The 12,792-nt window shown below is 47.4% G+C and overlaps 1 protein-coding gene across 1 annotated transcript in view; it reads right to left on the bottom strand.

The window, feature by feature from the left end:
• cog4 (component of oligomeric golgi complex 4) overlaps positions 1 to 12,792 on the bottom strand; it is an 83,968-nt gene that overhangs the window by 66,091 nt on the left and 5,085 nt on the right. Inside the window, exons 2-4 of the mRNA XM_038807108.1 lie at positions 10,422 to 10,504; positions 7,162 to 7,276; positions 2,613 to 2,787 (exon numbers count right to left, since the gene is read on the bottom strand). Coding sequence (XP_038663036.1) covers positions 2,613 to 2,787; positions 7,162 to 7,276; positions 10,422 to 10,504 — 373 coding nt within the window. The remainder of the gene's footprint in view (positions 1 to 2,612; positions 2,788 to 7,161; positions 7,277 to 10,421; positions 10,505 to 12,792) is intronic.

Here is a 12,792-nt window from a genome sequence, read left to right as displayed (position 1 = left end):
AGACCAATACTACAAAGCCATTAGCATACTAGTGAGCCATCTCCGGGGACAAAAGAGAAACATTTAGTCAAACGATACTAAAGCAGACACCCCGGCGCCAGAGGAGACTAGAACAAAGCAGGCCAACGGCCACCTAGGGCCCGCCAGCAATCAAGGCAGCCACCCCTTTATTGGAGGAAATCGATAGCAATGATCAGGATACGGTCCAATTAATTGGGACCAAGTTCAAGGACCGCCCAAAAGCGCGCGAAGCCCCCTTTGGGTATAGGAAGAAGCCCCCAAGAGAGAATCGTTCTTCTTGGCCTTGGCTCTCAGCGACGAGAGGCCTGCCTAGCAGCTGCACCAAAACAAATAAGTCCAAAGTCAACGCACGCTACGAGATAGACGCTCCTAGCTACTATTCCGTACCAGCTCGACCCCAGCAGCCTCAGAACCGGACAATGGCCATTGTTCCTCTGACTGAGTGGGCACCCAAAGCTAAGTATAGGCTTAGTAGTAGTGATAGTTTAGTTAGTAGAGTTTGTGCATGAGTATAATTGACTGTGTGTGTAAACAAATGAGTATTGATTGCAAACTAACTAACTGGTGTATTGAGTCTTTGATCAGTATTCGGTTTTGAACCTTGTGGCGGTATCGAAAAGATACCTGTCGACTCTTGAGCAAACATAATTAGAATTAAGGACGGCGACCACATTAACCGCCATAAACAGAGCCAATTAAAGAGAAAACACAATGAGCAACAGGGGGAGGAGGGTATTGAGGGGGAGGAGGGTATTGAGGGGGAGGAGGGTATTGAGGGGGTGGAGTGTATTGAGGGGAGGAGGGTGGTATAGAGGGGAGGAGGGTAATGAGGGGGAGGAGGGTAATGAGGGGGAGGAGGGTAATGAGGGGGAGGAGGGTAATGAGGGGGAGGAGGGTAATGAGGGGGAGGAGGGTAATGAGGGGGAGGAGGGTAATGAGGGGGAGGAGGGTAATGAGGGGGAGGAGGGTATTGATGGAGGAGGATATTGTGGGGGAGGTGGATATTGAGGGGAAGGAGGGTATTGAGGAGGAGGAGGGTATTGAGGAGGAGGAGGGTATTGAGGGGAAGGAGGGTATTGAGGGGAAGGAGGGTATTGAGGGGAAGGAGGGTATTGAGGGGAGGAGGGTATTGAGGGGGAGGAGGGTATTGAGGGGAGGAGGGTATTGAGGGGAGGAGGGTATTGAGGGGAGCAGGGTATTGAGGGAGGAGGAGGAGGACAGAAGGGGATGAGGGTAATGAGGGGGGAGGAGGGTAATGAGGGGGGAGGAGGGTAATGAGGGGGGAGGAGGGTAATGAGGGGGGAGGAGGGTAATGAGGGGGGAGGAGGGCTTTGAGGGAGGAGAAGTGTAATGAGGGGCATGGTGGAAAAGTGGTTAACACTGCTGCCTCACAGCACCAGTGTCCCGGGTTCAACTCGGGCCTCGGGTGACTGTGTGGAGTTTGCACATTCTCCCCGTTTCCGCGTGTTTCCTCTGGGTTTCCTCCCCAGTCAAAAGATTTGCAGGTTAGGTGGTTTGGCCATAATCAATTGCCACTTAGTGCCCAAAAGATTAGGTCGGGTTATGGGGATAGGGTGGAGGAGTGAGCGTAGGTAGGGTGCTCTTTCCTAAGGCCAGTGCAGATTCGATGGGCTGAATGGCCTCCTTCTGCACCGTAAATTCTATGATTCTTAACTGCCTCTGAAATGGCCAAGCAAGCCACTCAATTTGGGATGGGCAATAAATGCTGGCCCAGGCAGCAATGTGAACGCCCCATGAATGCCTCTCAGGTGGAGCAGCATTAACAGTATTGTCATTGGTTTGTTTTGTTTACGCTTTCGTGTCATACAAATCAATCTTTGCGTGACAGCCTTAATCTACTCTTTCCAAAATTCCACTTCAACCACAACCCAAGATTTTGGGTGAAGTTTGTAATGAAGCCATAGCTGAAGTAGAACAAGTAGAAACATGCCATCCACTCATATTACATTATAAATCATGCTGACAGAACAGGGTTCGTAACCTGCTTCCAAGCTTATTTCTTTGTTGATTTTACTAAGCTGAGCTCAGTGTTTGACTACTGTAGCACAGTACTATTACCTCGTATAATAGATAACCTGCAGCACAAGTACAAAGGTGCATTCCTGACTTTTTCTGTTTCATAAACAAATGGAAGTGGTTTGTTATCTCACAAGTACAGTCGCACACCATGCATCTTCACTTCTGATTAAGGACTGTGTTTGCCTTCTGGAATATACCATGCATAAGAGGTTTTTGTTGCTTCTACAAGACTTAAGGGACATGCAGCATAAAGCCTTTAGTTCATTTTTTTCTGCATCACAGCACCAAAGTCCATTTCCATAATCAAGCTCTTGCTCCCTTCAGGCTGGAGAATCCTTTTTCTTCACTTTCCTAGGAGCTACACAACTGTGGTTCCAACATTAGGAGCTAGACTGATACTGCACAAAACCGCTTCATGTATAAAAAAATGTATGGGTGAAGGGGATTTAAATTCAATCAGTTTGAGCAAGATTCTAAACAGAGGTGAAAGCTCTGCAGATTGCAGATTCAGTTCTAGAAGATTAAATGAGCCAAGACTTTTAAGCCCTCACCTTCCTTGCCCTGTCTGCTGAGTTCAATGACAGATTTGTCGAGCGACAGGTAGCGATGGATGTGTGCTGCTGCCTGCTCATAGTCCTCATTGCGCAAAGCCGTCTGTACTCCATCAGTGCAGAACTTCAGGTCCAAGATGTCATCTGCTCGCTGTATGGCCTGGTAAATCCGGTTCTGCAAGACACAGATAAGACCTTGATTACCACACTGAGTCTACTGGTCATCGTTTACTCTCCCTTTTATAAATTTAGATTAGCCAATTATTTTTTCCAATTATGGGGCAATTTAGCGTGGCCAATCCACCTACTCTGCACATTTTTGGGTTGTGGGGGCGAAACCCACGCAGACACGGGGAGAACATGCAAACTCCACACGGACAGTGACCCAGACCGGGATCGAACCTGGGACCTCAGCCCCGTGAGGCGGTTGTGCTAACCACTAGGCCACCGTGCTGCCCTCTCCGTGTGAAGTTTGCACATTCTCCCCGTGTTGCGTGGGTTTCGCCCCCACAACCCAAAGATGTGCAGGTTAGGTGGATTGGCCACACTAAATTGCCCCTTAATAGGGAAAATTAATTGGGTACTCTAAATTTTTTTTTTAATCTCTGAATCAAACACAGCCACCTGACCCAAAAGGTAAACAGACAAGCTAACTTCATTGGCCTCTACCAACAATATGGCTGAATCTTCAGCCTGAGATACTGCAAGAGGTTTGCTCTTAATGGGATTCAGAGTTTGATATTTATTTTATTTTATATTTCTGACATTGTAGTGCAGCACGGTGGCCCAGTGGTTAGCACTACTGCCTGTGGCGCTGAGGACCCGGGTTTGATCCTGGCCCCGGGTGCCATGAGGCAACAGTGCTAACCACTGCGCCACTGCATTGCCCCCCAGAAACCCGGGTTTGATCCCGGCCCTGGGTGTCATGTGAGTGTCCCTTTAAGAAATGTTTTTGTCTTATCACATGGCTTCAGTAATGTCATTGTATGGGTGGAGCTGGGCTGCGGCTCTGTGAATTTACTTTCGCTTTTGGCTTTTACTTTCGCTTTGAGTTTGGACTGGTTTGTACTACACAGGTTGAAAGAAGGGTTTCTCTATCTTCATTTTAAAAGCTGTTTCCAGACTGCTTAATAACTTAAAAGTGATCATTGCTTTCTGGGGGGCAGCACAGTGGTGCAGTGGTTAGCACTGCTTCTTCATGGCACCGAGGTCTGAGGTTCGATCCCAGCTCTGGGTCACTGTCCATGTGGCGTTTGCACATTCTCCCAGTGTTGGCGTGGGTTTCGCCCCCACAAGCCAAAGATCTGCAGGCTAGTTGGATTGGCCATGCTAAATTGCTGCTTAATTGGAAAAAATGAATTGGGTACTCTAAAATTTTAAAAAAATAATTGCTTTCTGGAAAGAATTCAAACCTGCTGTTTGGAAAGGAAACAAGAGCATCCATACCAAGTCCTATACCAGTTGTGCTGGCAGTGTGCTGGGCACATCGTTGAAAAAGGGGATTCTGGTTTTTACTTGGATCTGGTTATTAAATTGGAACAGTAAAGGGAGGATTCATTAAGGACTATACATAGATTACTTTAGCTGTGTGGGGTATTTATGTTTGTAGTTGATACAAATTCTTGCATGTTTGTGTTTATACAAATATTAACTAAATTTGTGTAATAAAGTTTGCGTTTTTTTGATTAAAAGGTCTAAGAACTATGTTGAAGAACACCTGAAAGGCAGGCTCTTGTGCTCATCCCAGCCACATTCAATAAACAGTTGTAGGTCAGGTGAACTCCATGGTATACTTTGGAGTTTTCCAAACCCTGGCCCATGATACGGGTCACTGCCGGGTGGAGCTTGCACATTTTCCCTGTGTCTGCGTGGGTTTCGCCCCCACAACTCAAAAGATGTGTAGGGTAGGTGGATTGGCCACACTAAATTGCCCCTTAATTGGAAAAAAATTGGGTATCAAGTTATTAACAAAATATATTTCTGACATTATTTTTGAACTAATAAAGGAGCTCCTGGGAATTCTTGTTCGATATTAAAAGGATCAATTTAACTTCAAGGGCTAAGGCATGGCAGCAGAGCTTCAAGCCGTGGTCTGCTCTTCTTGCTCTATGTGGGAGACCAGAACACTTCCAGTTCCCAGGGCCAGCACGTGTGCAGGAAGTATCTCGAGCTGCAGCTACTAGAAGCCAGAAGTTCGGAGTTGGAAAGGCATCTGGTGACACTGTGGAACATCCGTGAGGTGGAGGTATTGTGGATAGCACGTATAAAGAGGTCCTCACACAACAGTCTCAGACTCCACATGCAGGAAGGGAATGGGTGACCACCAGGCAGAGCAAGAGGTCTAGGCAGTAGGCAGGCAGTGCAGAAAACTTATCTGGATATTCCCTTGCAAAATTGCAATCTCCAGACGCAATTCTGCAACTCATCCACTTCATTCTGGATCACAACGTCTTCACCTTCGACAACAAGTTCTTCATCCAGACGCACGGAACAGCCATGGGGACCAAATCCGCACTTCAGTATGCCAACATCTTCATGCACAAGTTTGAACAAGACCTCCTCGCTGCACAGGACCTTCAACCAACGTTATACACCAGATACATCGAAGACATCTTTTTACGTTGAACTGTAAACACTGTAAAGACTTAATTACCTGCAAATGCTCGCATTCAAAGCATTGTGTTTCGTCTTTGACTTTGTCTATATATATGTTTCTGGAACATACCTCTTCATTCACCTGAGGAAGGAACAGTGCTCCAAAAGCTAATGTTTGAAACAAACCTGTTGGACTTTAACCTGGAGTTGTAAGACTTTTTACTGTGCTCACCCCAGTCCAACGCCGGCATCTCGACATCAAGTCATTAATATATATCGTGAATATTTGTGTCCCCAGCACAAACCTCTATGGCACTCCACTAGTTACACATTGCCATCTTGAAAATGCCCTTCTCCCAATTAGCCAATCCTCTATCTATGCTAATATACTACCCCCAATTCCATGGGCACTTATCTTGTGAAGTAGCCTTTTGTGCAGTGCCTTATTGAACCAAAGGGAAAGATAAACATCATGCAATATCTTTTAAAATCCAGAAATCACACTTAGCAACAGTCTCTCCAAACTGTAACATCCAAACTCTTTGCATCACGAGCATTGCCTTTGTAATTGACATTTTCTGTTTCTTTACTTGTCCCATTACCACCCCATTTGTCTTACACTACCATTGCTTTTGTCATTGAATCATGCCTGTCCTCCATGCCACCACAGACCACCCCACTCTTTCTCTGCCACTGTGCTTGTGTTACATCTCTAACTTTTGCCAGATCTGCTAACGGTCATTAACCTGAAAGGTTAACTTTGTTTCTCTCACCAATGGTGTTTGCAGACCTGCTGAGTACTTCCAGCACGTTTTCTGCTTTTGTAACAGAAAGATTTATTTCAAGTTGAATAATACACAGCAGTAAGACACAGGAAGATGTAGAGATAGTGTTGATTATATAGAATTTACAGTACAGAGTTTCCCATGGTTTATGCCAGTGTTTATGGCCCACACAAGACTCCTCCCACCCTAGTTCATCTCACCCTAACAGCATATTGCTTTGCCCCTTGTATCTTATCCAGTTCCCCTTAAATTCATTTACACTATTCATCAAAATCACTCCATGTGGTAACAAGTTCCACATTCTACCCAGTCTCAAACAGTTCACAAATATTTAAAAACAATCCAAACAACCATCCATAATGAATTAAAATACCATTTTGGGGGTGTATTTATGGTAGTGTACTTCTTCTTAAGGTTCAACTGTGGGTAATGAGGGTTTCCCAACCCATCTCCAGAGTTTAGATCTTCAGCTAAAACTAAAGCTTGTGCAAGTACTGCCCAGACCAAAACAGTCCAATTGGCTACAGAGATCATACTTCCCCTCCAACCTCGACTCAAGATACAGAAAATCAAAACATTGTCCTTGTTTTGTATACATGCTGATTTTTTGACCGTATGCTGTAGCCTGACCAATTTCCAATCAATCAACCAAGTCTCGTCCCATTGACAATTCACCTCACTATCGAAATTGAGTCTGCAGAGACAGTTTCCACATTAAACTTCATTTCAAAAATATATGTGTTAAAATAGTGTATATAAATTCTCGAAAATAAATCCTGTACCTGATCCCTATCCAGTAACTCCAGCTTGGAATTGTGCAAACGTAGATGGCTATGATATCCTTCATAGTGGAAGTACTGTCAAAGCACTTGGCCAAGGTCCGAGGAATGTCCAATGCATGATGATGCCCATATTTTAACATGTATTTGGGGGAGGTGTGGCAGAAAACTGGGATACATAGACTCGGGTGTAAACCTGAGATTTTCCCAGCAGCTGAACGTAACTCCTGGCAGGATTACAATGGAGTTGACTGTTTCAAAAACTGGGGCTACCAGACAACAGAAATAATTTTTTTTTTAAACGACTGACAGTCTCCCTTTACTATTTATGAATGTAATAGCAGTGAATCACACCACAGTTGTACATGGAGTAGAACGCAATTGCTGTACCTTGGCCAGGTCGAGTTGCCGAACCTTGCTGCTGACATTTTCAGCCAGATTGCATGTAAACGTGATCATTCCTGCAAGCTGTTTGGCATCCCCCTCAATCAGCTGCAAGTTTGGACTGGAGAAGAAAGCAAAAGAGGATTGTGATAAAGGAACAATGCAAGTACCATGAAGTGTATACAAAATGGAGGACATTGGATTACGCATTATATACAGATGTTCTTTTGCGGCACGGTGGGGCAGTGGTTAGCCTTGCTGCCTTATGGCAGCCGAGGACCCAGGTTCGATTCCAGCCCTGGGTCACTGTCCGTGTGGAGTTTGCACGTTCTCCCCATGTCTGCGTGGGTCTCACACCCACAACCCAAAGATGTGCAGGGTAGGTGGATTGGCCACGCTAAATTGTCCCTTAAAACAATATATACAGAAAGTTTTTGAAGTACACAGCAGGTCAGACAGAGTCAGTAAAGAGAAAGAACAGGTTAAAGTTTCAGCTGTATTCCTTTAAAAAAAAGTAAAAGATGAACAAGCACGTTATTTATGCAATAAATTGAGGAACTCTCGGGCAACATTGGATCTCTCTGCTGTGTGAGGCCATAGTAACGTCTCAAAACGTACATAAAACAATTAGAATTGCATTTACTGGGTTAATAGATTATTGTACTAATTTTGAGATTAACCTAAAGGGATATCACCACCAGGGAAAGAAATGTGTTGCGTTTCAGCAACTCAATGGGCGCGATCAAATGGTCACGCTGTGCCGGAAAAGCAGCTCACCGCGACGCAGCGTGCCGGGAGACCTGCTCCCAGGACCTACCCGGCCATAACACCTCGCAAGATCTAATATGATCTCGCGATGTAAATCCAACCCTTTGTGCGCCGGATCTCTTTTTGGCAAATCTGCATATTAAAGCGAGGCCTCGGATGAATGTTGTTCAGTACTGGTCTCCACAAACGGGGACCAGATAGAACTGCACTTGTGCGGGTCTCCCTGGGGATCAGATGCCCCCAAGGTGCATGCCCTTTGGGCAGGGTGATACCCTGGCACTGCTGGTGCCACTTGGACACCCTGGCAGTGCTATCTGGGTGCCAGTCTGGCACTGCCAAGGTGCCAAGCTGCAATATTTTGCACAGTGGCGATCAGAAAAGGTTCAATCGATTCCTGGAATAAGGTAAAGGGGGTTATCTTATGAGAAACAGTTGACCAGGTTGGGTCTGTGTCCACTGGAGATTAGAAGAATGAATGGAAATCTTATTGAAACATGCAAGACCCTGAAGGAGCGTGACAGGGTGGATGCTGGGAGGGTGTTTCCTCTTGTTGGAGAATCTAGAACTAGAGTGTCACTGTTTAAAAATAAGAGGTCACTCATTTAAGGTGGAAATTAGGAGAATCTTTTCTCAGAGGGTAGTGAATCTCTGGAACTCTCTTCCTCAAAAGGCAGTGGAAGCAGACTCTTTGAATATTTTCAAGGCAGAGCTTGACAGATTTTTGATTAACAAGGGGTGAAAGGTTATCGGGGGGGTTGGCAAGAATGTGCAGTTGAAGTTACAATCAGATTGTTACGATCATATTGAATGGCGGAGAGAGTCGTAGGAGCCAAGAGGCCTCCCCCTGCTCCTAATTTGTATGTTTGCATGTTTCTTCTTGTGGGGGAGACTAGAACTCGGGGGTACCATTTAAAATTAAAATCTGCCATTTAAGATGGAGATGAGAATTTTGTTTCTTTCAAGGGGTTGTGAGTCTGTGGAACTTTGTTACCTAGAGCAGGCATTTTCAAAGTCAGGGTCGCGACCCGCGGGTGGGTCATGGGCGTTTCGGAAGATCACAGAGCCGTCCGTTGCGGCGCTCCCGATTACGCAAATTCATGCACAGCAGCCGGCATTGTTAAAACCAGCTACTGCTCGATCTCCCCAGTTCGGAAGTACTCGGTTCTTGGGCCCGAGGGTCGGCCGGCGTGGCTTCCCGAAGGTCGGCCGCCGTGGCTTCCCGAAGGTCGGCCGGCGTGGCTTCCCGAAGGTCGGCCGGCGTGGCTTCCCGAAGGTCGGACGGCGTGGCTTCCCGAAGGTCGGCCGGCGTGGGTCCCGAAGGTCGGCCGGCGTGGGTCCCGAAGGTCGGCCGGCGTGGGTCCCGAAGGTCGGCCACCGTGGCTTCCCGAAGGTCGGCCGACGTGGGTCCCGAGGGTCGGCCGGCGTGGGTCCCGAAGGTCGGCCGGCGTGGGTCCCGAAGGTCGGCCGGCGTGGGTCCCGAAGGTCGGCCGGCGTGGGTCCCGAAGGTCGGCCGGCGTGGGTCCCGAAGGTCGGCCGGCGTGGGTCCCGAAGGTCGGCCGGCGTGGGTCCCGAAGGTCGGCCGGCGTGGGTCCCGAAGGTCGGCCGGCGTGGGTCCCGAAGGTCGGCCGGCGTGGGTCCCGAAGGTCGGCCGGCGTGGGTCCCGAAGGTCGGCCGGCGTGGGTCCCGAAGGTCGGCCGGCGTGGGTCCCGAAGATGAGGAAGGAGCAGTGCTCTGAAAGCTAGTGATTCGAAACAAACCTGTTGGACATTAATCTGGTGTTGTGAGACTTCGTACTGTGCTCACCCCAGTCCTACGTCGGCATCTCCACATCATGAATATTTTTAAGGCAGAGGTAGATAGAATCTTGATGGACAAGGGAGTTAAAGGGTACAGCTGGCAGATCGGAAAGTAGAATTGAGGTCACAATCAGATCAGCCATGATCTTATTAAATGTCAGAGCAAGCTAGAGGGAACAAATAGCCTACTCTTGCTCCTAATTCCTGTGTAATTTGTCTCACGCAACAGTTCTGGATTCATTCAGTACAACTGAAAACCTGATCAGAAAATTTACAGTAAAGAAGGAGGCCATTCAACCCATCAAGTCTGCACCGCCCTTGTAAAGAGCACCCTACTTAAGCCTACACCTCCATCCTATCCCCTTAACCGCACCGTTGTTTTTGGACACTAAAGGGCAATTTAGCATGAACAATTCACCTAACCTGCACATCTTTGGAGTGGGTTGGGGGGGGGGGGGGGGGGGGGGGGGGAACCAGAGCATCCGGAGGAAACCCACGCAGACACGGGGAGATGGTGCAGGCTCCGCAGACAGCAACCCAAGCCGGGAATCAAACGCAGGTCCCTGGTGTTCTGAAACAACAGTACTAACCACTGTGCTGCCATGCCGCTCGATCCAAAAATAAAATCTCTTAGCTCAGCCATTTACTGCAATCTATTAAATTTAGTTCTTTAAATCACTGTTTCTCCATTTTAGTACCTACCCCATGCGGTGTAGAGCCACCATCTTACTGTCCAGACTGCTCTGCTGTCCAATGAGAGTCTCAAGTTCTACTTCAACCTCCTCCTACAGAAAGAGCAGAGAAGAAAATAAATGCACCTAACCAGCTTGCACCAATTACAGATATGTACATCCTTAAGGATAAAGCATTTAAACAAACAAACAAAAGATGCCGTAATACACAAACACTCCTCACTGGGCAAAGATGCCCAGTGGCACTCTATCACCAAAGGTCTATGTTTATTTTTCCCAAATGCATTAGGTTTTGCTGGAGTCAGTTACACAGAGAACAGCTAATCGCTGGCTCTTTACCAAAGTAACCATTCTGCATTAGTAATTCGAGACACTGTCAGTAAGCTATTAAATGACCATAATATCATAGCAAGACCAACCACCTCTCACCCAATAGTGAAACTGAAATCCTAGATGTCATAGAATTTACAGTGCAGAAGGAGGCCATTCGGCCCATCGAGTCTTCACCGGCTCTTGGAAAGAGCACCCTACCCAAGGTCAACACCTCCACCCTATCCCCATAACCCAGTAACCCCATCCAACACTAAGGGCAATTTTGGACATTAAGGGCAATTTATCATGGCCAATCCACCTAACCTGCACATCTTTGGACTGTGGGAGGAAACCGGAGCACTGGGGGAAACCCACGCATACACGCCGAGTCTGCATAGACAGTGACCCAAGCTGGAATCGAACATGGGACCCTGGAACTGTGAAGCCATTGTGCTATCCACAATGCTACCGTGCTGCCCATTAGTTAGAAATGCAGCATCATTAGTTAAATGAGCACAGAGCAGGAACTGAACTGGGCATCTGATGGAACTAATGATCTCCGTGAGGCTTCAAAGGCTTTTTCTATGAGTAATTGAGTATAAAAAGCAGGTGGTCCTGGGTTTGACTCCACTAAATGACATGATTTTCAGCAGTAACTGGGCTGCTACCACTAAATCCCTGTGTTTGTTTGTTTTTTTAAAAAGGTATTTTATTCCAAACATGTTCAACATGGTGACACAACCTTAACATCCAAGAGTTATACAGTTTGTACATTTTCCCCATTTACTCTCTTGCTTGCCCCCCCCCCCCCCCCCCCCCCCCCACTTCCCGCCCCCACAACAAACAGTTCCTCAAATATAGCCATGAACATCCTCCAACACAAAACCCTCCTCTGATTGCTGTCAGGGGGGACTGAAGCATAAACTTTCAGAAGCAGAATCTTTCAGTATGTTCATCTTTACCACCTGTACCCGCCCCACCAATGTCAGGTGCAGAGTACACCACCGTTTCAGGGCCCCCTTTAACCTCCTCCACCAACCCCATCAAGTTCCACCTATGCATTGTGGCCCACTCATGCATTACCTGGATCCCCAGATACTGGAACTTCTTCCTTGCCACCTTAAATGGCAGAGCCCCCAGGTTCGACCACACCCTCCCCGCCCCCCGACAAAGCATTCACCAGGAACACCTCATAATTACATTTAGCAACCTCCTAATGTTATTAGAAAGTTGCCTCCCCCGCATAAACCCCATTTGGTCCACCAACACCACCTCCAGTACACACCCCTCCAACCTTCTCGCCAATACCTTTGCCGGAACTTTCACGTCTGTATTCAATAGCGAGATGGGCCGAGAGGAACCGCATTCCAATGGAAACTTACCCTTTTTTGGGATCAGCAAAATCAACACTTGTGCTAGCGTAGCCGGTATCTCCCCCTTCTCCACCGCTTCATTTAACATGCCCAAAAGGTTCGGGCCAACTCTTGCCGCGAACTGTTTATAATAATTCCGCCAGGCCATCCAGCCCGGTGCCTTGCCCCACTGTATCATGCCAATGCACACCATCCCCTCCTTTCGCCCTAATGGTTCCTCCAGTGCTTGCCTCTTCCCCTCCTTCAACTGCAGACCATTTAGAAAGTGACCCATATCATCCTCCTCCTCCTCCGCCACCCCCTTCCAACTCCAGCCCTAATCAGACCCTCATAGAAGGCCTTGAACACCTCATTTAGCCTCTCTGGATCCTAAACTGGGTTTGCTTTTTATTCATTCTTGGGATCTGGGCATCACTGGTAAGGCCTGCATTTTTGTCCATCGCAAACTGCCTTTGAGTGGGTGGTGGTGAACCACCTACAACTGAGTTGCTTGCTAGGCCTATTGAGAGGGTAGTTAAGAGTCAACCACCGTCCCACATTGCTGAGCATCACATGTAGGCCAGGTCAGGCAAGGACGACAAATTTCCTTCCTTGAACGACATTCGTCAAGCAGATAGGTTTTTACAACAACCCGGCAGCTTCATGACCACCATCAATGAGACCAGAATTTTATTCAGGGTTTGAAATGAAAATCGC

This window comes from Scyliorhinus canicula, chromosome 9 (assembly GCF_902713615.1).
Source record: "Scyliorhinus canicula chromosome 9, sScyCan1.1, whole genome shotgun sequence".
Classification (NCBI taxonomy): domain Eukaryota; kingdom Metazoa; phylum Chordata; class Chondrichthyes; order Carcharhiniformes; family Scyliorhinidae; genus Scyliorhinus; species Scyliorhinus canicula.
The sequence above is the reverse complement of the archived record's forward strand: the minus strand, read 5'-3'. Positions and strand labels throughout refer to the sequence as shown.